This window comes from Trichechus manatus, unplaced genomic scaffold (assembly GCF_000243295.1).
Source record: "Trichechus manatus latirostris isolate Lorelei unplaced genomic scaffold, TriManLat1.0 scaffold00134, whole genome shotgun sequence".
Classification (NCBI taxonomy): domain Eukaryota; kingdom Metazoa; phylum Chordata; class Mammalia; order Sirenia; family Trichechidae; genus Trichechus; species Trichechus manatus.
In genome coordinates, this window is record NW_004444070.1 from 5,430,536 (window position 1) to 5,456,933 (window position 26,398).

Consider the following 26,398-nt stretch of genomic DNA (forward strand, 5'->3'; position numbering starts at 1 on the left):
ATGCCCACGCGTGCGCGCTGGGGGGCGCTCTCCGTGGTGCTGATTCTGCTCTGGGGACACGCGGGGGACGTCCAGGCCTGCCCGCATCCTTGCGCCTGCTACGTTCCTAGCGAGGTTCATTGCACGTTCCGCTCCCTGGCTTCCGTGCCCGCTGGGATTTCTAAACACGTGGAAAGAATCAATTTGGGGTTTGTATACGGCATTGTCACTGAACAACTCCAGTGTCCTTGCTTGCATGTTTATCTGGTTTTGCATATACACATATGTGTATCAACGTAACTTGCTATGTCTCTTGTGCTATCTGTTCATGGTTTCTGTGTGCACTAGAGGTAGCAGCTGTCAGCTACACTAAATGTGGTCCTTTTGGGGGGATTAGCTGAATATATTGATCAGCCGCAACCACATACCACAAGTTGACTCTTAAAGCACGATGAACACCTTCGATTGACAAGACATTTCCTTTGATAGCATTCCTCTGTGACTTGTAGATACTAATGCAGACAGGAGCCCTGGTGGCACAGTGGTTAAGAGCTCAGGCTGCTAACTAAAAGGTCAGCAGTTTGAATCCACCAGCCATTCCTTGGAAATCCTATGGGGGCAGTTCTCTGTCCTATAGGGTCACTATGAGTTGGAGTCAACTCGACAGCAATGTTTTTTTTTTTTTTTAATGCAGATGAAAAGGATCCCTGGTGGTGCAATGGTTAAGCACTTGGCTGCTAACCAAAAGGTTGGAGGTTCTAACCCACTCAGTGGTTCCACAGAAGAAAGACCTGGCAATCTTCTCCTGTAAATATTACAGCCTAGGAAACCCTATGGGGCAGTTTTGCTCTGTCACAGGGTGTCTCTATGAGTCAGAATTGACTCAACGGCACACAACAGCAAGCATGACAATGCAGATGATACACACTGAAATATATAAGGGTTATTTAAATAGACTTCCGAAACTAAGGATAATAAAAAAAGAAAAACATAGAGTATCTGTGACATTTTGTAAGTTCTCTAGATGATGGAATTGTGACATTGAGGAAGTAGAAGAGTTCTGTCAGATTTTGCCTATTTGAATATTACTATATTTTTTCAAAGAGAAAGAGATTACTAGTCAGCATTCCAGACAGAATTCTATATCTTGTATTTCCTCTTGTACATAGAACTATTTTATATATATAAATGCTGTTGTTGTTAGGTGCCATCGAGTCAATTTCGACCCTTGTTGACCACATGTGACAGAGTAGAACTTCCCTATAGGGTTTTCTAGGCTGTAATCTTTACGGGAGCAGATTGCCAGGTCTTTCTTTAGCAGAGCTGCTGGGTGGGTTCCAACCACCAACCTTTAGGTTAGCAGCCAAGTGCTTAAACATGGCGCCACCAGCAGGCTCCTTACACAAATAAGGAGCCCAACCAAACCCATTGCCATTGAGTCGATTCCGACTCATAGCAACCCTATATGACAAAGTAGAACTGCCCCACGGGGTTTCCAAGGAGCTCCTGGTGGATTCGAACTGCCGACCTTTTGGTTAGCAGCCGTAGCTCTTAACCACTGCGCCACCAGGGTTTCTAACTGCTATGAATTGCAGATACTGATAGCTGCAGTCTTAATAGTAAATGATCATTTGGATTTCATCAAAATACATGAGGCATTTCCTGACTTTGAGAAAACAACAAAACAATTTACAGTTTGATGAATACCCACTGTGAAGATGTTTGAATAAAAAGAAATGGCAAGCTTAAGCCAATGAACAAATAATTGCAAATTATCTTCAAGTATTTTTTCCGGTTGCCGTGGAGTCGATTCCAACTCGTGACAACCCCACATGTGTTAGAGTAGAACTGTGCTCCACAGGGATTCCCGTGGCTGTGATCTTTTGGAAGTAGATCACCAGGGCTTTCTTCCAAGGCATCTCTGGGTGGGCTCGAACCTCCAACCTTTCGGTTAGCAGCCAAGCGCTTAACCGTTTGCGCCATGCAGGGACTCCTCTTAAAGTACAAAGTTAAAAAAATTCTTGCATGTATTGAAGCCCAGGAGTAGAATAAGAGAGAATAGGAAGTTAAGACAGTTAGATAACAACTTCGCTAATCTACGGCAGTCAACCGTGAAGTAGCTGTCTCGATAAAATCTTGGAAAGCCTTAGCTTTGAGGATCTGGAAATACAGCAATGATGGGAAAACCCAGTTGGGAAAACAATTGGGTTTTGCCAGAAGAAATATTAATAGCTAACCCAGTTCCCATTTTTACAATCTGAAAATTTATTAGGAGACATCACTTGTCTCGTGGGAGTAAGAGAAAAGGAAGAAGAGATAAAGCCCGTTAGAACCAGGGTAGGATGAGCTGGTGGTGCAGCAGTTAAGTGCTCAGCTGCTAACCATAAGGTTGGTGGTTTGAACCTACTAGCTGCTCCACGGGAGAAAGATGTGGCAGGCTGCTTCCTTCCATAAAGATGACAGCCTTGGAAACCCTGCGGGGCAGTTCTACTCTGTCCTGTAAGGTGACTATGAGTCGGAGTTGACTCCACGGCAACGGGTTTGGTGTTTTTTAATTTGTTTTGGTTTAGGATGAGCTGAGCTGTTTTTTGTAGAGAGGGATAGTGGAGCTTTATCTACAATTTCCCTCTCTCGCATACACTTTCCGGAATGCAAAATGGTTCCGTCCTGGGATTGTTCCTTTGACGAACCACATTTCAGCACACTGTTCCAAAAACAGAGCCCCTGCGCAGTGCAAGCGGTTAACGCGCTCAGCTGCTAACTGAAAGGTTAGAAGTTTGAGGCCACCCAGAGGTGCCTCAGAAGAAAGTCCTGGTGATCCACTTCCTATAAATCAGCCATTGAAAACACTGTGGAGCGCAGTTCTACCGTGACACATGTGGGGTCGCCAGGAGTCAGAGTCAACTTGACGGGTTTGGTTTTTCTTCAAAAAGAGAAGAGATGCAGCAGGTGCGTGCATTGACTGCTGTTCTCCGAAACCCAGCCCCTTGGCAGAGGACACAGCCGGGGTGGGGGGTACTGTCAGGAGTTATGACAGCCCCCAAGAGAGCTTGGGGTGGAAGTCGGGCAGAACTGTGCCTGTCGACTGTACGTGGCATGTTGGGGCAGGGCAGTCAGGTCGGAAGCAGGGGAGAGACAGATATCATGTGTACCCTCCCAAAGGAGAAGGTTAACTCTATGATGGGTTTAGACTTGCAACACCATTTTATCTTACATTTTATTTCATTTCTGGCCTATGTTTCTTTCCATTCCTCTTTCAAGTGTTTTCTAAGTGGGAAAATTTACCAACCTCGAAATTACAATACGGCTTCTGGCGGTTTCCTTTAAAATAACTAACAGCAAAGACTGCCTTATGGTGTCTTAAAAATCCTCACCAGTAGCATAAAGCAAAGATACCCGCGTGTCCCCTTTTCTCTTCATGCCAATGATATTTTGAGATGGTTTCGTGTGACATTAAAGACAAAAGAAAACAACGGAAGTGCTTTGTCGCCTGTACATAGATAACTTCCATCTCCTTTAATTTGTAGAATGAATGAAATTGTCACCTTTTTCATCCTCATTCCTTATAATATGACAGCCACATTTCTGAAGCTGTCTCGGAGGAGAGCATGGAGCTGGCATCGCGCATTTTGATGGGAAAGAAAGAAGCAAGATGAATATCGAATACAGATAAAATTGGAGGGCTGATTTGTCATTGAGCGCTTTGGAGAGACTATGACACTCTCAAGGAATGGAGTATTACTGGCAGAAGGTTCCCACACAGCTGTCTCCGGGATTTCTCAGCCAGCCTTTAAAGAGAGGTCTGCTCCTTCCGCTTGGACAGCTCACAGCTGTTCCATAAATTACTTTCCACATGTTTTTTGAGTAAACAAAAAATCACCCATCGAATGTCAGATAACAACGATCATGAGGATGGCGCAGGACCGGGCAGCCTTTCGTTCTGCTGTACACAGCGTGGCTAGGAGTCGGAACTGACTTGACGGCACCCAACAACATCTACAACATCTGACTGACAGATTGTTAAAGACTTTTTTTTCTTGATCAAAACAATTAGTTTTGATGACATCTGTCTGGAACTCCACAAAGAACCACACCTATGTTAAATGTTGCTTTGTAACACTAACTGGCTCCTCTGTAGCGATTTGACATACATGGTCTGACGTAGACATTTCACTTCATGTGTTGAAACCAGTTGCCGTGGAGTCGACTCCGACTCACGGCGCCCCCATGTGTGTCAGAGTAGAATTGTGCTCCGTTGGGTTTTCAATGGCTGATTTTTCAGAAGTAGATCACCAGGCCTTTCTTCCGAGGTGCCTCTGGGTGGACTCAAACTGCCAACATTTCAGTTAGCAGCTGAGAGCATTGACTGTTTGCACAATCCAGGGAGCTGGTTATTTCCAATCAAGAGGTGAGGAAGATAATTTGGAGAGGAGGCTAAGTGACCAGGAAGTTGGAGAAATGGGCTGATTTCAAGGTGATTTGAGCTTCTGGTCAGGTTCTGTTCCCCTAGTCCGAGCTGCTTTGCCCAACCCTTTGCTGAGTCTTAAGACAACACAAATAGGATGCATCCACATCCTGGGGTGCTGGAGGGGAGAAAATTCCTCCTTGACTTGCCTTTCTAGGGCAGTGGTAGTTTGTGGTAGAACTCTTGCCTTCCATGCAGGAGACCTGGGTTCGATTCCCAGCCAATGCACCTTATGCGCAGCCACCACCTGCCTGTCAGTGGAGGCTTGTGTGTTGCTATGATTCTGAACAGGTTTCAGTGGTGCTTCCAGACTAGGATGGACTAGGAAGAAAGGCCTGGCAACCTACTTCCAAAAATCAGCCAGTGAAAACCCTATGGGTCCCAATGGTGTGATTTGCAGCCAGTCATGGCGCTGGTACAGGACCCAGCAACATTGGGTCCTGTCGTGCGTGAGGTCGCCATGCGTCAGGGCCAGCTCCACTGCAACCCCACCACCAGCGACAGACTTGTTACATCTCGTATGTAAGCTGAGCGCCCTCTGTAAGGCGCTGTGCAGGATTCTCCATTCACGTTAAAACTGGTTCTCTAGGGATTAAGTTGGAGTTTCCCATGCACCACTCCCTATATAAGGAGCCCTGGGCTTGGCTGCTAACCAAAAGGTTGGTGGTTCAAACCTAGCCAGTGGCTTCAGGGAAGAAAGACCTGGCAATCTGCTCCCTTAAAGATTACAGCCTAGAAAACCCTATGGGGCAGTTCTACTCTGTCACATGGGGTTGCTTTGAGTCAGAATCGACTCAGTGGCACCCAACAGCAACAACAAAAGTAGTGTAAGGGGCCCTGATGGCCCAGTGGTTAAGCCCTTGGCTGCTAACCAAAAATTGTCGGTTCAAACCCACTCAGTGGCTCTGTGAAAGAAAGACCTGGTGACCTGCTCCCGTAAAGATTACAGCCTAGAAAACCCTATGGGGAAGTTCTACTCTGTCACACAGGGTCGCTATGAGTCAGGATCGACTTGATGGTACCCAATAACAACAACGTTCCCAGCATAGCAATGAGGGAAGTCTAAACAGGTCAAGACTGCATTGTTACTAATGCTTATGCAAAAAAAAAAAAAAAAAATACAATACCCCCACCGAAAAAATACACAAAAAAACAGAACATTTACAAATAACTCTGATGACTCACCAGAAGTAGCGACTTGACCTTGTGAAATAAGTTTAACTATGTTGGCTGTCAAGGAGCTCTGGTGGCACAGGGGTTAAAGCGCTTGGCTGCCAATCGAAAGGTCAGCAGTTCGAATCCACCAGTCACTCCATGGGAGAAAGATGTGACAGTCTGCTTCTATAAACGTTTACAGCCTTGGAAACCCTGTGCGGCAGTTCTGCTCTGTCCTATAGGGTAGCTATGAGTAGGAATCAACTTGGCGGCAATGGTTTTGGGGTTTTTTTTTTGGAGGTTTTTTTTGTTTTTGTTCTTGTTTTTATGCTGGCTGTCAATGCTTTAACCTGGATCCTTAGTGGCTCATAGCGTTCTCTTCCTCCTGTTATTACCCTTTGCTGTCAAGTTGATTCCGACTCATAGGGAACCCATGGGACAGAGTGGAACTGCCCCGTAGGCTTTCCAAGGCTGTAATCTTTACGGAAGGAAGCAGACGGCCACATCTTTCTCCCTCAGGGTGGCTGGTTGGTTTGAACTGTTGACCTTTCAGTTAGCAGCTGAGCGCTTAGCCATTGCACCACCAGGGCTCCTTTGTCTCGTTTTATGCATAGCTATTTCCGCTGCTGCCTGGTCCTCACTCGGGACCAGGTGTCACTCATCCCTGTCACTTAGGAGCAGCGTCCTCAACCAGGAGCCGTGTGCACCAGCCTCATTAGAATCCTCGGTCCTGTTTATCAGCCTGAAACAACCTCTAATGATGTTAGCGTATCCTGAGGCACAATCCCCAGCGAACAGTCCTTGACTGAGTGAAGGTTAATAAAACCATGTCAGCTTCCTGTTGACCAAGAACACAAGGGAATGGAGATGCCTTGGACATGGCACCAACATGAACTCAGAATCACCAGCTTGCTAACTTGCTCCTGGGAAGGTTGTGTGGGATTTCTGGAAGTCCTTGAGTGGTGCAAAAGATTAAGGGTTGGTTCCACTGCTAACGAAGTGATTGGAGGTTTGAGTACACCCTGAGGCACTTCTGAAGAAAGGCCTGGCAATCAGCTCCCATAAAGATTTTTTTAAAAAAACCAAACATGTTTTCATCGAGTCAATTCCAACTCCTAGTGACCCTATAGGACAGAGTAGAACTGCCCCATAGGGTTTCCAAGGAGCGGCTGGTGGATTTGAACTGCAGACCTTTTGGTGAGCAGCCAAACTCTTAACCACTGCACCACCAGGGCTCCCCATAAAGATTACAACCTATGAAACCCTATAGGGCAGTTTTACTCGGTCACATGGGGTTGCTATGAGTCAGAATTGATTCAACATCACCCAACAACAACAATCCTAATTCCCTCCCTCTTTCTCTCTTAAGGTTTAATAGTATCCAGGCCCTGTCAGAAACCTCCTTTGCGGGACTGACGAAGTTGGAGCTACTTATGATTCATGGAAATGACATCCCGAGCATCCCTGACGGGGCGTTACGAGACCTCGGCTCTCTGCAGGTGAGCCGGGCACTCACAGCCATCCCTACCTGCAGCCTCTTAGACGGTAATAAAGAATAGAAACTATGTAACACTCCCAATGCTCAAGTGGGAGTCCTGGTGGGGCAGTGGTTAAGAGCTTGGCTGCTAACCGAAAGGCTGGCAGTTCAAATCCACCAGCCACTCCTTGGAAACCCTGTGGGGCAGTTCTACTCTGTCCTATAGGGTCGCTTTGAATCGGCATCAACTTGACGGCAACATTTTTTTTTTTTTTTTAAGAAATGCTCAACTGAGGGAGTGGTGGTTCAGTGGTAGAATTCTCACCTTCCATGCAGGAGACCTGAGTTCAAACCTCAGCCAAGGCACCTCATGCACAGCCACCACCCATCTGTCAGTGCAGGCTTGCGTGTTGCTGTGATGCTGACCCAGGAGCCCTGGTGGTGAAACGGTTAAGCACCTTGCTGCTGACCAGAAGGCTGGCGGTTCGAACCCAATCAGCTGTTCCGAGGAAGAAAGACCTGGCAATCTGCTTCCATAAAGATAACAGCCTAGGAAACCCTATGGGGGCAGTTCTACTCTGTCATATGGGGTCACTATGAGTCAGAATCAACTTGATGTCACCCAACAACACCATGATGCTAAACAAGTTTCCGAGGCTCTTCCAGACTGAGACAGACTAGGAAGAAAGGCCTGCCAATCTACAAAAATCAGGCAATGCAAACCAAATCAATCATCACAGTCTGTCTGCAACCGATCATGGGGATGGTGCAGGACTGGGCATGGTTTCGTTCCATTGTGCATTGGGCTGACTCCCATGGCATCTAACAACAACAAATGATCAATTTCTGAGGCACCTCTGGGTGGATTCGAATCTCCAACCTTTTGGTTAGCAGCCAAGCTCTTAACCATTTGCACCTCAGAGGAAAGTTCTAGCCATCTGCTGTCGAATCAGCCATTGGAAGCCCCATGGAGCGCAGTTCTATTCTGACACACATGGGGGCGCTACACATCAGAATCGACTCGATAGCAACTCTTTTTTTTTTTTTTTTAATGATCAGTAAAATTGACTTTTTTTTTAAACATTAAAACGAGCTTAACATCATGACTCTCCTGCGCTCTAATCTGGTTTCTGTTCTTGGCTGGAGCTTGCTTTCACCGTAAGCACCATTCAGCACTTCCTTGTCTTTGTAGGTTTTCAAGTTCAGCTACAACAAGCTTCGTGTGATCACGGGACGGACCCTGCAGGGCCTCTCGAGCTTGGTGAGGCTGCATGTGGACCACAACAAGATTGAGTTCATCCACCCGCAAGCTTTCCACGGCTTGACGTCCCTGCGACTTCTCCACCTGGAAGGGAACCTCCTGCAGCAGCTGCACCCCGGGACCTTCTCCACCTTCTCCTTTCTGGACTATTTCCCACTCTCCACCATCAGGCACCTCTATTTAGCGGAGAACGTCATCAGCTCTCTTCCTCCCGGGATGCTTTTGAACATGCCCCTTCTGGAGAACCTCTACCTGCATGGGAACCCCTGGGCTTGCAGCTGCGAGATGAAGTGGTTTCTGGAATGGGAGGCGAGATCCAGAGGTAAGGAGAGAGGAGAGCTGAACAAATGTGGCTCCTGCTAGCAAATGCTTTTCCCTTTCTTTGCCACGTTGGAGGCCCTGGGCGGTGCAAATGGAGAGCGCTCTCAGCTGCTAACTGAAAGGTTGGGGCCCAACTCCACCCAGAGGCACCTCGGAAGAAAGGCCTGGTGATCTCCTTCTGAAAAATCAGCCCCTGGAAGTCCTATGGAGCACAGTTCTACTCTGGCACCCGTGGATAGCCATGAGTTGGAGTAAAAAATGGCAGCTGGTTTGGTTTTTGTTACAGGGACCCACGTTTCTGAGTGGTTACCAGGGGCAGGCGGGAGAGAGGGGGTGAGGGGCTTGGAGCTTCTGTTAAGGGTGAGGGAAACATTTGGCAGCGGGTAGCAGTGATGGACGCACAGCATGATGAACGTGAGTCATGTCACGGCATTGTACATGTATTAAAGAAAGCTCACTTGTACCACAACTAAGAAAGCCCCTGGGTGGTGCAAGTGGTTAAGCGCTCGATTACGAGCAGAGAGGTTGGCAGTTCAAGTCCACCCAGAGGCGCCTCAGAAGAAAGGCCTGGTGACTTATTTCTGAACAATCAGCCTTGGAAAACCCTGTGGAGCTCAGTTCTACTCTGACACACACAGGGCTGCCGGGAGTTGGAGTCAATGCAATGGCTAGTGGTTCTGTGGTCCTGAGGTGAAGGGTAGCCCACTAGGGAAGGGAGCAGTGGACTTGGAGGGGATGGAGGGCTAGCTCTGCAGTGATCCCGAGTCATGTGTGTGTGTGTGTGTGTGTGTGTGTGTGCATGTCTCTGTGTCTCTGTGGGTGTGTGTATGTGGGTGTGTGTCTGTGTGTGTATGTCTGCGTGTGTATGTGTGTTTGTGTGTATGTCTCTATGTCTGTGTGCATTTTTATATAAATGTGTGTAGTGTATGTGTGTGTGCTTGAGTATGTCTGTGTGTATATATGTGTATGTCTGTATGTGTATGCCTGTGTGTGTTTGTATATGTATGTTTATGTATTATATGTGTGTGTTTGTGTGTGTCACGTCTGTGTGTATATGTTTGTATGTGTGTGTGTTTGTGTGTATGTCTATGTGTATGTTTGTAAGCATTTTTGTGTATATGTGTGTAGTGTATGTTTGTGTACGTATGTGTGCTTGTCTATGTATATGTGTATGTCTGTGTGTGTTTATGTCTGTGTATATTTGTGTGTATATTTGTGTGTATATTTGGGTATGTTTGTGTATGTGTGTTGAGGGATATGTGTGACATGAACGTTTTTGCATTTTGAGTTTACTCTGACAGTCACATAGAAAACGGTGTGTGTGTGTGTATTTTTGTGTGTGTGTGCATTGGGGGAGGTGAGTGGCATGACCATATTTGCATTTTGAGGTATTTACCCTGAGAGTCACATAGAAAATGGTGTGTGTGTGTGTGTGTGTGTGTGTGCGCGCGTGCTTGTGTGTGTGTGTGTATGTGCTGGGGAAGGTGTGTGGCATGACCATGTTTGCATTTTGAGGCGTGTCGTCTGTGCGTCACATGGAAGACGGTGTGCGTGTGGCGGGGAGAAGAAAAGTAAACATGGCAACACCATTCAGGAGGCCGAGTGGACTCCAAGTCCAGCCGGCGGCCGTCCAACTGACGCTCACAGAGCAGAGGAAAGACATGGGTGGACTCAAAGGGGACCGACACGGAGGACTCCTGGTCTCCCAGCTTTCCCAGCTGGGGAGACCATGGCCCCACGTACAGAGACAGAGGAGGTGTGCAGAGCCTGGGCTGGGGGCAGGGCAAGAACATGGTTGGTGTGTTGATGTTAGCATTGCGAGACCTTGTGCCATTTACGTGGAAATGTGAGGCTGGCTGCTGGGTGAGGACCCAGAGGTGCATTTGGGCTGGAGAAGCACAGGTGGGCGTCATTATGTTGCTGGAACAGAAGTACCGCAAGTGGGTGGCTTTAACAAACAGAAATTTATTTTCTTGGTTTAGGAGGCTGGAAGTCTGAATTCAAGGTGCCAGTACTAGGGGAAGGCTCTCTCTGTGGGCTCTGGCGGAAGGTCCTTATTTCTTCTGTTCCTCGGTGATCTTCACATGGCATGGCATCTGTCTTCCCCCATTTCTCCTCCCTTACTTAAGCTGCTTCTTTTATCTCTCAAAAGAGATTGACTGAAGACACACCCTATGTAAATACTGCCTCATTAACATCACAGCAAGAAAACCCATTTCCAAATGAAATTACAACCAGAGGTATCCCATTGCCATTGACTCAGTTCCAACTCATAATGACCCTATAAGACAGCGTAGAACTGCCCCCATAGGGTTTCCAAGGCTGTAATCTTTACAGAGGAAACCCTGGTAGCATAGTGGTTGAGCTATGGCTGCTAACCAAAAGGTCGGCAGTTCAAATCCACCAGGTGCTCCTTGGAAACTCTATGGGGCAGTTCTACTCTGTCCTATAGGGTTGCTATGAGTTGGAATCGACTCGACGGCAATGGGTTTGGTTTGGTTTTAATCTTTACAGAAGCAGACTGCCCCATCTTTCTCTTGTGGAGCAGTTAGTGGGTTCGAACTGCTGACCTTTCAGTTAGCAGCCGAGAGCTTTAACCACTGTGCCACCAGGGTGCCTTTTAATCACAAGTATAAAGGTTAGATGATTACATTACATTGCATTGTATTACATTACATTATGGAAAGTGATTATATTGCATTACATACATTACATTACATTATGAAAGGTGAATACTTTACATTATATTATATTACATTATGGAAAGTGATTACATTACATTACATACATTGCATTACATTATGGAAGATGAATATATTACATTACATTATGTTATGGAACAGCAACTAGTCTAGCATTTGGCCAAGCCCCTGAGAATCATAGACTAGCCAAGCTGACACGTAAAACTAACCATCACACTGTGTCTTTGTCGTTTTAGGGATCCTGAAGTGTAAAAAGGACAAAGCCTACGAAGGCGGTCAGCTGTGCACCACGTGCTCCAGTCCCAAGAAGCTGCACAAACAAGAGATTCACAAGCTCAAGGACATTGCTTGCTCGAAGCCACTCATCGAGTCTCCTCTGAGGCAGAACCGGAGCGGGAGCAGTGAGGAGGAGCAGGGACAAGAGGAGGAAGACACCGATGACCAGCTCTCCCTGGACAGCTTCCACCTGCCCACGTGGGACGTCTCCTTGAACATGACGGATGAGCACGGAAACACGGTGGATTTGGTCTGCAGCATCAAGAAACCCACAGATGTGTACAAAATCCTCTTGAACCAGACAGACCCTCTTGAGATCGAGGTCAACGCAACAGTCACCTTGGACTTTGAGTGTCCCATGACCAGGGAGAACTATGAGAAGCTGTGGAAACTCATAGCATATTACAGCGAGGTCCCGCTGAAGCTGCACCGAGAAGTCAAGCTCAGCAAAGACCCCAGCGTCCAATACGAGTACAGACAGGATGCTGATGACGACGCCCTCTACTACACGGGCGTCAAAGCCCACATCCTCGCAGAGCCAGGATGGGTCATGCAGCCGTCTGTGGACATTCAACTGAACCGGCGCCAGAGCACTGCCAAAAAGGTGCTGCTCTCCTATTACGCGCAGTTTTCACAAACGATATCCACCAAGGATGTGAGGCGGGCGCGGAGCAGAAGCTGGGTGATGATCGAGCCCAGCGGAACCATGCAAAGGGCTCAGACGGTTCTGGAAGGGAACTCCTTTCAGTTGAGCTGCAATGTGAGGGCTTCTGAGAGTCCCACCATCTTCTGGGTGTTGCCAGATGGCTCTATCCTCAGAGCCCCCATGGAGGACTCAGAGAGCAGGTTCTCCATCCTCAGTGGTGGTCAGCTGAGGGTCAAGTCGGCGGAGTACTTAGACTCAGGATTGTACCAGTGCATAGCTCAGGTGACGGATGAAATGGACCGGATGGTGTACAGGGTCGCTGTGCAGGTGCCGGTCACTCAGCTCCCTGATGGACACACAGTGACCATCAACAAGAGCCCTGGGGAGCCAGTGGTATTGCCCTGCAGTGCGCTGGCAATTCCCGAAGCCCAGCTTAGCTGGGTTCTTCCAAGCAAAAGGATAATGAACCATTTGGCTAACACATCCCATGCATACATGCTGAGCAATGGAACGCTCTACATCCCAAAGGTCCAAGCCAGCGATGGTGGCTACTACAGATGTGTGGCTGTCAACCTACAAGGGACAGACCATTTCATGGTGGGGGTCACCGTGAATAAGAAAGGACCTAGCAGGACCTCAAAAAGAGGCAGACGCCCAGGCGCAAAGACTCTTTCCAGAATAAGAGGAGATGTCGTAGACGATGAAGGGGGCTCAGGCGTCGGAATCGAAGACAAGACTCCAAGGAGGATTCTACATCCAATGGACCAAGAGATGTTTATCAAAACAAAGGACAAGGCCAGTGTTGGAGGTAAAAAGACCAAGAAAGGTCGACGAAAATTGAAACTCTGGAAGAATCCTGAAAAGGAAGCAGAGACAAACGTTGCAGAAGGTCGCCGAGCGTTTGAGTCCAGGAGAAGGATCAATGTGGCAAACAAACAGATTAATCCGGAGCGCTGGGCAGATATCTTAGCCAGAGTCCGTGGGAGGAATCTCTCTAAGGGCACAGAAGTCCCTCAAGTCATACAAACCACGACTCCTCCATCAGTGGGCATAGGAGTTTCACCATTTTCTCCTGCTGCTCCTCCACCCTCAGTATCTCCGGTACAGACAACAACCAGTGCAGAGGAATCCTCAGCAGATACCTCCATATTCAATGAGGAGGAGCAGGTTTCGAGTACTATTTCCTTAAACAGGATTGCACTGGAACACGACCGCGATGCGGTCATTCTTGCTGAACCCAAAGTAACAAGCATGCAACCGGAAGACGTTCTTGATCATGAGATTTCTGGGAAGACAGAGGACTCAGCTTCCACCGAAGCTGATTCTTCAGTCCCTACACAGAGGTCTTTGCCTTATGAATCTTCTTCCCCGCTGCAGACCCTGGCCATGTTCTACGAAGTGCCCACCTACGAAGAGGTAGCAACAGGGGGTTGGTCTACAGCACCAAGCATTGCATCTGTACCCCCGCCCACATCCAATGTGGATGAGCTGCCGTTGGATGCCATCTCTTTGGTGGAGTCTGAGACCGAAACATATCTTTACCCAGATTCAGAGACTTATTCTCAACCAGTTGAGGATAAGATGGAAGATCTGACCTCCACACGCTTCACTCCAGCCCCCACCTTGTGGGCTGTGGACCCCAGGACATCTGAGCCATTAAGGGAACAAGATGTACCAGCACAAACACATCTACAAGGATACACAGACAACATGGAGCCTATGAGAGGGGTCTTAGGCACTCAAGGCAACTCACTGATGAAAAAAGACATGGCGGAGAACTCTCAGATACCAGGGGAAGGGAATATCCGGGAGAGAGACCCCACAGGCTCCAGGCATCCCAAGAGCAAGGAGTTAGGAGGGCTGGGCAGCATTGCTCCATTTCAGCTGTCCGGAGAAACCACACCTGATACTCTGTTTGACAGGGACACCACGACAGCATCAGTGATGACATCAGAACTAAAGACCACTTCACCGTACGAGCTGACCACTCATCCTTTTCGCAGGAAGTCCAACGGGAGGAGAAGATTACGGCCTCACAGATTCCGCCACCGGCACAAGCAAACTCCGCCAACGACATCTGCCCCCACCGAGATATTTTCTACCCAACCTACTCAAGTGTCGGAGATGAAGGATCCAAGCAAAGTGGAGGATTCGCTTGTCTTGACATCTGGGGTTGGTAACACAGTTGGTATCCCCAAACAGTTGGAAATGGGGAAACCTGCAGAACCAGTGACCAAGGGAACCCCACGAAGGAAACACTTAAAGAAACAAAACAAACATCGGTATACCACATCCACCGTGAGCTCAACAGGCTCTTTACCCAAGACCACCTCTCTTCCAGAAAATAAACCTAAATATGTGATAACTCCCAGTTTTGAAACTGTACTTTTATCTGCAACTGTTCCTCTGAAAACTGGGGAACCACATGAGACAAGGAAAGCAGAAGATGATATGAGAACCACCTCAAAAGTACAGCTATCTCTCAGTAAAGTCCAAGAGACAACTGCAGTCACATATGAGCCTGCATCTGATGGGAAGGAAATTAAGAAGGATTATGATGTCGCAAACATCAAAGACCATAAAACTAGCACTCCAGTCCCCACTGAGTCAGGAATTAACATTGGATCACCTTCTGGCTCGGTGGTCTCCCTTGTGGAAGGATTTATGGAAGAATCTTACCCGTTAGAGTTTCCAGGAACTCCAAGCTGGACTTCTTCCAGGACAGCCCAGCCTCGGAGGGCGAAGACGGGCGGACCTGTTAGCAGTGCTTGGGTAACCCGTACAGACCCTCCCCATTGGAAAGAGTTGGAAAACTCATATCTTCCTTCTGAGTTTTCACCTTCTGTGGCTATCTTGACACTCTCTCAACAAGGAGAAGTTGCTGCTTCTGCTACCCTCTCAAGCATAAGACCAGAGTTACCCTCAAACCAGGCAGAAACCACCACTCATGGTCAGGATCAGCAAAAACCCACCCCAGCAACTGTCCATCCTGAAGTTAGTCTGAAAGATCACGCCTCTACGACTGGCTCCCTGGATGAACAAGCATCCCCCTTCCCACCCACGATGCTGATGTCCTTGGTACAAACCACCACCAAGTCCACACCTCTTACTCCAACAACCTCTCAAACAGCGACAGAGTTCAAAGACAATGTTCTGTTTAATTATGTGGGTGTCTCAGAAACCGAAGCGCCCCAATTGAACCTTAAGGGAACGCAGTATATATTGAAGCCAGATGAGGTATCCACTCCCTCTTCCAAGCAGGACAACGTGAACTTCTCTCCAAAGCAGGAGTTGGTGAAGGAGGCGTTTGATAGTAAGATCCCAAACACTCTACCTCGAGGTCCAGATATCCCCGACCACAAGGGAAGAGTGCAAATTTTCCACCAACCAGGTATCAGTCCCACCAAACCTACACCACCAAGAGGGACAGGGAGGCCACCACATATGGCCACTCAAAGCTCCTTTAGATACTTGGTGACCTTCCAGCCGCCTCGTCATGCGACCAGCAAACCAGAAATAAGGGTGTATCCTTCAAGGGATTTTCCAGAGAGCAAGCCCTTTGTGACTCCAAAGTTAGCAACCACAACAACTCCTATTCCACTTCACAGACCCAAACCCAGCATTCCCAGGAAATCTGGTGACCATGGAGCCAACCAGTTCAATGCCAACCCCAAAGTATTTGGGAATAACAACATCCCTGATCAAAGAAGCCCCACTGCAAAACTACCGAGTTCAAGACTTCCTCATCATTCCAATGGCAGGTCTCCGTTCTTCTCTAACAGGACCTTTGTGTTCCCACAGTTAGGAGCCACCCTGAAGCCTCAGACACCCATCACTCCTGCCCCAGTGACAAGAGAGAGAAAAGTCAACACAGGTTCCTACAACAGGATACTGTCCCAAAGCGTCATCCACGTGGATTTTGGTCCTCCTGCACCTCCTCTGTTGCATCCTTCCAGGGCCACCGCATCGCCCTCAACTAACATACACACTATCCCCCCAGTCCACTCCACTCGGAGCTCCAGCCCTTTCACGATGTCTTCTGGCCAGCCTTCCAGAAACTTCCATCAGAGCAGCTCAAAACTCTTCCCCATTGGAGGACTGCCTGCGTCCAAATTCTGGATGCTTGGGGAGAAGCCCCAAATCATCACCAAATCCCCCCAAACCATGTTCATCACTGCGGAGACAGATGCTGTGTTTCCATGCGAGGCAACAGGGAAACCCACGCCTTTCGTTACCTGGACAAAGGTGTCCACAGGTAGGGTATTTCGTGTGGGAGAAGCTTACAAGAGTCTACAAGTCCAGGTACAATCAGAGAGCCTTGGAGGAAGGATGTGTTGATGGGTTAGGAGATGTCTGAGAACTTGGATCCAAGAACATTTCCTTTACAGGAAAACGGAATAGGGAGCTAGATTGGATGTGGGATTTTAATGGGGCTGGGAAGAATCATGGAATAGATCCTTTGGATAAGGCATTACCTAGAATTTGGAATATTCCATAAAGGAACTTCTTGCCTTCTCCAGGAAACCCTGGTGGCATAGTGGTTAAGTGCTACGGCTGCTAACCAAAAGGTCAGCACTTCAAATCCACCAGGTGCTCCTTGGAAACTCTATGGGGCAGTTCTACTTTGTCCTATAGGGTTGCTATGAGTCGGAATTGACTTGATGGCAATGGGTTTGGTTTTCTTTTTTTGCCTTCTCCAAGTGTGACCCAGCACTGATTCCTTCAGACTACCCGCTGTAGGAATGGAGTGGGGTGGAGGAGTCTGCAAACTCCCCTTGTCCTTCTGTTGTTGTTAAATGCCACCAAGTCGGCCCCAGCTCATGGCGACCCAGTGCACAGCGGAACAAAATGCTGCCTGGTCCTGTGCCATCCCCGTGACTGGCTGCAGATGGGACCACTGTGGTCCATAAGGTTTTCACTGGCTGATTTTCGGAAGTTGATTGCCAGGCCTGTCTTCCTAGTCCGTCTTAGTCTGCAAGCTCAGCTGAAACCTGTTCAGCATGACAGCAACATGCAAGCCTCCACTGACAGACGGGTGGTGGCTGCGCATGAGGTGCGCTGGCTGGGAATCGAACCTGGGTCTCTTGCATGGAAGGCGAGAATTCTACCACTGAACCATTAGTGCCCTCTAGGACCCTGAGTCTCCCCTTCCGTTGGGTCGATTCTGACTCACAGTGACCCTATAGGACAGAGTAGAACTGCCCCATAGGGTTTCCAAGGCTGTAGTCTTTACAGAAGCAGATTGCCACAGCTTTCTCCCTCAGAGCAGCTGGTGACCTTTCAGTTAGCAGCTGAGAGCTTAACCACAGTGCCACCAGGGCTCCTTGGACACGGAGTAGCAGCCCTAACTCAGGAAGTGTCCTGAACTGAAGGATTCCATCCTAGGCGGACAGCTTTGTCATGGCAAGGGCAGTGTCTTGGCTGAGGGTGTAACCACTGTGGGAGTAGGCACCAGGGGGAGAGTACCACAGGTCCCCAGAGCCCATCCAAGGGCAGGTGTTTGGTCTTGGAGAAAGTCATTAGCAAACGAAGGCAGAGAAGCTGGTCTGAATGAACACAAATGGACCTTGAGCAAAGCCTAGACCTTCTCCTTTGGGAGAGAAAGGGACCCTAAGTCTCGGGGGTCTCCCGGGCCTGGGTGGTGGGGTGGGAAACATGGACCACTGGGAGAACCAGGGGCACAGAGCCCCTAGCTGTGTCTGGAAGCATCACTTCATGCTCAGCCCGACCAGACGGGGAGAGAATGACCCACTAAAGCTGCCTCTTCCCTGATGGCTCAGGAGCTCGGCGGGCCAGATGGACCGTGGTTGCACGCCCGGGGGTCTGTGCAGCTGGCCTGGAGCTCAGGAGAACAGCTCAGGAGCCCAGCGGGGCAGGTGAACCATGGTTGCCTGCCCGGGGGTCTGTGCAGCTGGCTCAGAGCTCAGGACAACAGTGCAGGAGCCCAGCGGGGCAGGTGGACCGTGGTTGCATGCCTGGCGGTCTGTGCAGCTGTCCCAGAGCTCAGGATGACAGCTCAGGAGCCCCGTGGGGCAGGTGGACCATGGCTGCATGCCTGGGGGTCTGTGCAGCTGGCCCAGAGCTCAGGAGGGCAGTGCAGCAGAAACAAGGCTGGGCTGAGTAGGCGGTAGCTGTGTCTCCAGTAACTGAAGCAACAGAGGGGACCACTTTAGGGGACCTAGGGCTCAGGCCAACTTCTGAAGTCTATTCAAGCCATGAGAGCTGCCCTAGGCATCAATGTGGCATAAGAGTCCGTGGAGACGGTCTAACAAGGCTTCCTCTCCTGCATATTGGGGGCGTGGGCAGGTCTTTGCTTTTGTGGTCTTGGACATTGTATTAGTCAAGATTCTCCAGAGAGACAGAGCAAACAGGATGGATGGATGGATCGATAGATAGATAGACAGATAGATAGACAGATTTAGAGATAGATAATAGATTTGGAGATAGATATAGATATACATATAGGAAGACAAGAGACAGGTAGACATGGTAGGGAGATATCGAGAAATAGATAGATGATAGACTGATAGATGATGGACAGATAGGTACATAATGGACCCCAACTCCCACGGCCTCCACCAGACTGAGTCCGGTATAGCTAGATGGTGCCCGGCTGCCGCCACTGACTGCTCGGAGCGGGACCACAGCACAGCGTCCTGGACGGAGCTGGAGAAGGATGTAGAACAAAATTCTAACTCAGAAAAAAAGACCAGATTTACTGGCCTGATAGCTGGAGAAACCCCGCAAGTATGGCCCCGGACACTCTTTTAGCTCAGTGGTGAAGTCACTCCTTCAGCCAAAGATTAGACAGCCCCATAAAACAAAACGAGACTAAAGGGGCACACCAGCCCAGGGCCAGGGACAAGAAAGCAGGAGGGGACAGGAAAGCTGGTAATGGGGAACCCAAGGTCAAGAAGGGAGAGTGTTGACATGTCATGGGGTTGGCAACCAATGTCACAAAACAATATGTGCACTAACTGTTGAATGAGAAACTAATTTGCTCTGTAAACTTTTCATCTAAAGTACAATAAAAAAAAAAGAGATAATAGATGGTAGATGATTGATAGATAAGGATAGATGATAGGGAAGATACTAGATTTAGAGACAGGTTCAGAGATAGAGAGATAGGTAGATGATAGATAGGCAGGCAGACAGACAGAAAGACACACACATGATAGAATGATAGGGAAGATAAAAAGATGACAGATACATAGATGAATAGATAGATGAAGATAGATATGTTGATATGCATGTTGTCAGCGCCAACTTGTTACCACCTCAAATAGCTTCCACACCCTCCCCCCCCATCTGTCATCCTGTGGTGGCTGGTGTGTTGCTGTGATACTGGAAGCTGTGCTACCAGTATTTCAAATACCAGCAGGATCACCCATGGTGGACAGGTTTCAGCAGAGCTTCCAGACTGAGACAGACTAGGAAGAAAAGCCTGGCGATCCACTTCTGAAAGTCAGCCAATGAAAACCCTATGTGTGTATATACAGACAGATATATATATATATAGAGAGAGAGAGGTTTATGTTAAGGAATTAACTCAGGCAATTGTAGAGACTGGCAAGTCTGAAATCTGTAGGGCAGACCGGCAGAGAGGAAACTACCCGAGTTAGTCCTGAAGTCTTGAGTACAAAATTGGTAGGTCAGACAGTGGACTGGAAATTCAGGCAAGAGTTGATGCTGCTACCTTGAGCAGAATTCTCCCTTCTCTGGAAAACCTGTTCCGCTCTTAAGGCCTTTGACTGATTGGATCAGGCCCACCCACATTATCAAGGCTATTCTCTTTAATGTTAATCACATCTACAAAACACCTTCACAGCAACTCCTAGACCAGTGTTTGACGAAACAGCATCGAAGACGTAAATAGGAGAATCCAATCAACTAATTATCATCTGTTGCCGTCAAGTGGATTCCGAATCGTGGCGACCCCATGTGTGCAGAGTAGAACTGCTCCATAGGGTTTTCAAGGCTGTGACTTTGCAGAAGCAGATCGCCAGGCCTGTCTTCTGAGGTGCCACTGGGTGGGTTTGAACTGCCAACTTTTGGCTAGTAGTCGAGCGCTTAACCATTTTCAACACCCAGGGGCTGCAACCAGATAATTGCTGTTGTGTGCCCTCAAGTCAATTCCAACTTACAGCAACCCTGCAGGGCAGAGTAGAACGGCCCCATAGGGTTTCCAGCGCGGTGATCTTTACGGGAGCAGACTGTCAAGTCTTTCTCCCATGGAACTACTGGGGGGGGGAGGTGGTTCGAACTGCCAACCTTTTGTTAGCAGCTGAGGCACTTTAACCATTGGCCACCAGCACTCCTGAATCAGGTAAGCAGTCATACTCATCTGGGCTCATGTATATGGAACCTGAGTTTATGTATTGCTTCCCTGCAGGCGCTCTCATAACTCCCAACACGCGGGTACAGCGGTTCCAAGTCCTGAAAAATGGCACCCTAGTCATCCGGAGAGTCCAGGTGCAGGACCACGGCCAGTACCTGTGCACTGCCAAGAATTTGCATGGTGTGGACACCATGCCGGTCTTGCTCATGGTGACCACGCAGCAACCCCAGATCCTCGCCTCCCACTACCAGGACGTCACCGTCTACCTTGGAGACACCATTGCCATGGAGTGCCTGGCCAAGGGCACCCCCGCACCCCAGATCTCCTGGATCTTCCCCGACAGGACGGTGTGGCACACTGTGTCCCCCGTGGAGGGCCGGGTCACGCTGCATGAGAACCGCACCCTGTCCATCAAGGAGGCGTCTTTCTCGGACAGAGGCGTGTATAAGTGTGTGGCCAGCAATGCGGCGGGCGCCGACAGCCTCGCCATCCGCCTGCACGTGGCAGCCCTGCCCCCAGTCATCCACCAGGAGAAGCAGGAGAACATCTCGCTGCCCCCCGGGCTCAGCATCCACATCCACTGCACCGCCAAGGCCGCGCCGCTGCCCAGCGTGCGCTGGGTGCTGGGCGACGGCACCCAGGTGCGCCCTTCACAGTTCGTCCGCGGGAACCTCTTTGTCTTCCCCAATGGCACACTCTACATCCGCAACCTGTCACCCAAGGACACCGGGCGCTACGAGTGTGTGGCCGCCAACCTGGTGGGCTCCGCGCGCAGAACAGTGCAGCTGACGGTACAGCGCGCCGCGGCCAACGCGCGCATCACCGGCACGTCCCCGCGGAGGACTGACGTGCGCTACGGCGGGACTCTGCGCCTCGACTGCAGCGCTTCGGGGGACCCCTGGCCGCGCACCCAGTGGAGACTGCCGTCCCAGCAGATGGTAGATGCGCTGTTCAGGTAGGGGCTCCCCCACTCACTGTACCCGACGCAGGCTCCTGCGCGCCTCGCTCTTTGGATGCGGGAGACAGCGCTGGGACACCTTTCTGTGTGGTCGGGGGGCTCCGGGTGGCTACGAATGCAAGTGTTCCTGCGTGCCTTGTGCCTTGAATGGAGGAGAAACCCCGGGCGCCTTTACACGTTGTCAGGTGGCTCCCAGCTTGCTGCAGATGCGTGGGGTCTGCGCTCCTCTGTCCGTCGGAGGGTGGAGACAGCCCTGGGGCACATTTCCATGTGGTCAGGCCCAAAAGGGCAGCGTCCTTGGCCCAAATGAATGCGCACAGAGTTTGCCCCCTGTGCTCCAGACCATGGAGGCCCTGGGTGGTGCAAACAGTTAAGCGTGTGGCTGCTAACTGAGGGTTGGAGGTTCGAGTCCACCCCGAGGCAGCACCCAGGGACTCTAAATTCAGTTACAGGTAGACCATTCCTCCTCCCCGCCCCCCACCTCCACCCCCAGATCTATGGCACAGTTCTAAAAATGCTGTTAGCATAACACAGTGTTTAGGGAATTTTTAATAAAAATACCATCTTTCTTCACAAAATTTTTAGCAAAAATACCTGGTGGCACAATGGTTAACCTCTTGGCTGCTAACTGAAAAGTTGGTGATTCAAACCCACGCAGCTGCTCCATGGAATAAAAAAAAGGATGTGGCAGTCTGCTTCCATCAAGATTAGGAAACCCTATGGGGCAGTTCTACTCTGTCCTATTGGGTCACTACGAGTGGGAATGGTCAAGACCGCACCCAACAACAACCTAACAACTGGGAATATTTAGGGATTAAAATCAAGGACCCCATAATGCCACCATTAAAATTGGCATGTAATCGAGATTTTTGATCCGGCCGCTTTGGAACTCTGAACCTCCCAAATCTTTTCACTGAGTTATCCAAGACGTTAGTTCCGAATTGCTCAAGGACAGGACAGTATTTATAAACACGTCATCTACGTACTGAAGAATCTTTCCATCATTCTCTGTGTTGCCCCTTTTCACTGAACATCTTTTGTAAATATTAACTCAGAAGGGCCGGGGTTAAGGTCCCATTGTTTCTTTTCTAGATCGTGGTGAGTGCATCTTCTGTAAGAAAACATCTGCCGTCTAAACATGTCTTACATGGGCAATCTGGTGACACAATTACGGCCATCACGTTGTGCACCCATCACCGCTATCGGTTGCCAGGTGTTTTCCATCATTCAGTCTATCTTTTGTCATTTCAGACAGAGCAATGGAACTCCAGCACTGAGGTTTTCGCTGGTCAGTGCCATTTAACTTTAGAAATGGATTCTATGGCAGAAGGCTTTACACCGACGTTGCCAAGCTCTGAAGAATCTAATTTTAGCACTGATCCTCTGGACATGAACACAATTAACATGGTTAATATTGCAGCTGCTTTGCTGCTTCTTGGGGTGCCTGGTGGTGCAGTGGTTAAGAGGTCGGTTGCTAACCAAAAGCTCAGCAGTTCGAATCCACCAGCCACTCCTTGGAAACCCTATGGGCAGTTCTACTGTGTACTATAGGGTAGCTATGAGTCGGAATCCACTTGATGGCAACAGGGTTGTTTTCTTTTTCTTTTTGATTTTGCTGCTTCTTGGGGTCCCTCGGTGGTGCAAGTGGTTAATGTGCTCAGCTGCTAACCAAAACCTTGGAGGCTCGAGTCCACCCAGAGGTGCCTCAGAAGAAGGACCTGGCAATTTACTTTCAAAAAACCCTATGGAGCACGGTTCTACTCCAACCCACAGGGGGTTGCCATGAGTCGAAACTGACTCAAGGGCAACTGGTTTTGGTGGGTTATACCTCCTGATGAGATGAAATGTTGTAAGAAATTGTCATGAGTAGAAGAAGTACCTAAAGTCTTTTCTTCCAGAAGAACTGAACCTCTTATAAAGTTATTTCAGATTCATCCTCTCCATGCCTGTAGTGTTTTCCTGATTCTATCATTACAATTCACTCTATAAACCAAACAACAACAAAAGAACCCGTTGCCGTTGAGTCGACTCCCAATCATAGTGGCCCTGTGTGTATCAGAGTAGAACTGTGCTCCACAGGGTTTCCAAGGATGATTTTTCAGAAGCAGGTCACCAGGGCTTTCTTCCGAGGTGCCTCTGGGTGGACTCAAACCACAAACCTTTTGGTTAGCAGCTGAGCACAAACTGTTTACACCGCTGACAATCAAATACTTGACCACACACACTCGTGTTTACGGGACTGAAGTCTTTGCATTTCAAACCCACAAATTAATGCCCGGGCCAGCTGAGGTCAGAATCCAGCAGGGGATTCTTCCGTGTAGTAAATCATGTCAGCACTGGACGTAACTCTGTCCAAGCCACCAAAACCTTCTGACAATCCGCAGTAAGTGCCGTGTGCCCCTGTGTTTCTCAGCACCACGCGTCTTCCTTCTGTCCCTGTGACCCGAAGCTAGGGAGCTCACCTGGGAGACTTACATGGTATTCTCTTTCTTTTTCTCCATTAGCTTTGACCCCAGAATCAAAGTGTTTACCAACGGGACCCTAGTGGTGAAGTCCGTCACAGACAAAGACGCAGGGGACTACCTGTGCGTCGCCCGGAACAAGATCGGTGATGACTACGTGGTGCTGAAGGTGAACGTGGTGATGAGGCCGGCCAAGATCGAGCACAAGGAGGAGAATGACCACAAGGTCTTCTACGGGGGGGATCTGAAAGTGGACTGCGTAGCCACGGGGCTCCCCAACCCAGAGATCTCCTGGAGTCTCCCCGATGGGAGTCTGGTCAACCCCTTTATGCAGTCGGACGACAGTGGTGGGCGGACCAAGCGCTACGTGGTCTTCAACAACGGCACACTGTACTTCAATGAGGTGGGGATGAGAGAAGAGGGTGATTACATCTGCTTTGCCGAGAACCAGGTGGGCAAGGATGAAATGAGGGTGCGCGTCAAGGTGGTGGCAGAGCCCCCGGCAATCCGAAACAAGACGTACTCCGTCGTCCAGGTCCCCTACGGGGATGTGGTCACTGTGATGTGCGATGCCAAAGGGGAACCCACGCCAAGGGTGACCTGGCTGTCTCCCACCAACAGGCTGATCCCCGCGTCCTCCGGCAAGTACCAAGTCTCCGAAGATGGCACCCTTCTCATTCACAAGGCGCAGAGGTCCGACAGCGGTAACTACACCTGTGTGGTCCGGAACAGCGCCGGAGAGGACAGAAAGGTCGTCTGGATCCAGGTCCGTGTCCAGCCGCCCAAGATCAACGGGAACCCCAACACCATCACCACCGTGCGGGAGATTGCAGCTGGAGGGAGTCGGAAGCTCATTGATTGCAGAGCGGAAGGCATCCCGGCTCCAAGGGCATCGTGGGCTTTTCCCGAGGGCGTGGTCCTGCCCGCCCCGTACTACGGGAACCGGATCACGGTCCACCGCAATGGCACTCTGGACATCCGCAACCTGAGGAAGAGCGACTCGGTCCAGTTTGCGTGCATTGCCCGAAACGAAGGTGGGGAGGCCAGACTCATCGTCCAGCTGACGGTCCTGGACCCAGTGGAGAAGCCCGTGTTCCATGACCCGGTGAGCGAGAAGATCATCGCCATGGCCGGGCACACCATCAGCCTCAACTGTTCTGCCGGGGGGAGCCCGGCGCCCACGCTGCTGTGGATCCTTCCCAACGGGACGGAGCTGCAGAGCAGCAGGCAGCTGCAACGCTTCTACCACAGGGGAGACGGCCGGCTGTACATCAGCAGTCTGTCCTCTGCAGACGCCGGGGCTTACCGCTGCGTGGCCAGGAACTCCGCTGGCTACTCGGAGCGGCTGGTGTCTCTCAAGGTGGGGCTCAAGGCCGCGGCGGGCAGCCAGCAGCAAAACGTGGTCAGCATCATCAACGGGGAGACGTTGCATCTCCCCTGTGGCGTCCAGGCAGGCCGGCCTACTCGCTTCTCCTGGACCCTCCCCAACGGCATGGTCCTGGGGGTCCCCCAAGAAGTGGGGCGCTTCACCCTCTGGGAAAACGGCACGCTCACGGTGCACGAGGCCTCCGTGTTTGACCGGGGGACCTACACGTGCACGGCGGACACCGAGTCTGGCCCTTCCGTGCTGAGCGTCCCTGTCATCATCATCGCCTACCCGCCTCGCATCACCAGCGAGCCCACGCCCGTCATCTACGCCCGTCCCGGGAGCACTGTCAAGATGAGCTGCTTGGCCATGGGCATCCCCAAAGCCCAGATAATGTGGGAGCTGCCCGACAAGTCCCACCTGACCGCCGGCACCCAGGCTCGTATCTACGGGAACAAATTCCTGCAGCCGCAGGGCGCCCTGACCATCCAGCAGGCATCTCCAAGAGACGCTGGTTTCTACAAGTGCACCGCCAGGAACATCCTGGGCAGGGACTCCAAGACCACTTACATCCACGTCTTCTGAGAGAGCAGCCGGGCCACCTGGGCTGCAGAGTCACGGCTTGGGGAGCGAGAACAGGCGGTCATTCGTCAAGGAAGCCAGCGCCTGCAGACGCTGCGCTTAAAAGGATTTTTCATGGTGCTTGGTGGTCCCCGGGTGGGTTTCAAGTTGAGGATGACCTTGACCTTTGATTCATGGCCTAAAGGAAGTAACGCAGGCGGGGTAACCGGAGTCAGCCTCCCTGGGGGCTTTCCTTCACGGTTATCGGACGTCCTGTGTTCCTGTCTGGCGTTCCATGGCACCCGAGCTGCCATTTCTGTTTCACCAACACTCCTCTGACGCCTTCATCCGCATCGGAAGGACATCTCTGAGGAGCTGTCACCGAACACAAACTGCAGACATTAACAGCGTCTTGCTGCCACACTGTAGAC

At 50.1% G+C, this 26,398-nt stretch overlaps 1 protein-coding gene across 1 annotated transcript; it reads left to right on the top strand.

Annotated features, from left to right (window-relative positions):
- On the top strand, nt 1-25,991 carry MXRA5 (matrix remodeling associated 5). The gene is made up of 6 exons (XM_004385186.1): nt 1-188; nt 6,969-7,098; nt 8,269-8,659; nt 11,597-16,537; nt 20,675-21,575; nt 24,083-25,991. The coding sequence occupies exons 1-6, from the start codon at nt 1-3 to the stop codon at nt 25,989-25,991; spliced, it is 8,460 nt and encodes a 2,819-aa protein (XP_004385243.1).
- The last annotated feature ends 407 nt before the right edge of the window (nt 25,992-26,398 follow it).

What these genes read in the sequence shown, in the direction of transcription:
- MXRA5 (XM_004385186.1), top strand. Translation starts at nt 1, where the DNA reads ATGCCCACGCGTGCGCGCTGGGGGGCGCTCTCCGTGGTGCTGATTCTG. An exon ending in GTGGAAAGAATCAATTTGGG is followed by an intron (nt 189 to 6,968) that starts GTTTGTATACGG and finishes TTCTCTCTTAAG; the next exon opens with GTTTAATAGTATCCAGGCCC. An exon ending in GAGACCTCGGCTCTCTGCAG is followed by an intron (nt 7,099 to 8,268) that starts GTGAGCCGGGCA and finishes TTGTCTTTGTAG; the next exon opens with GTTTTCAAGTTCAGCTACAA.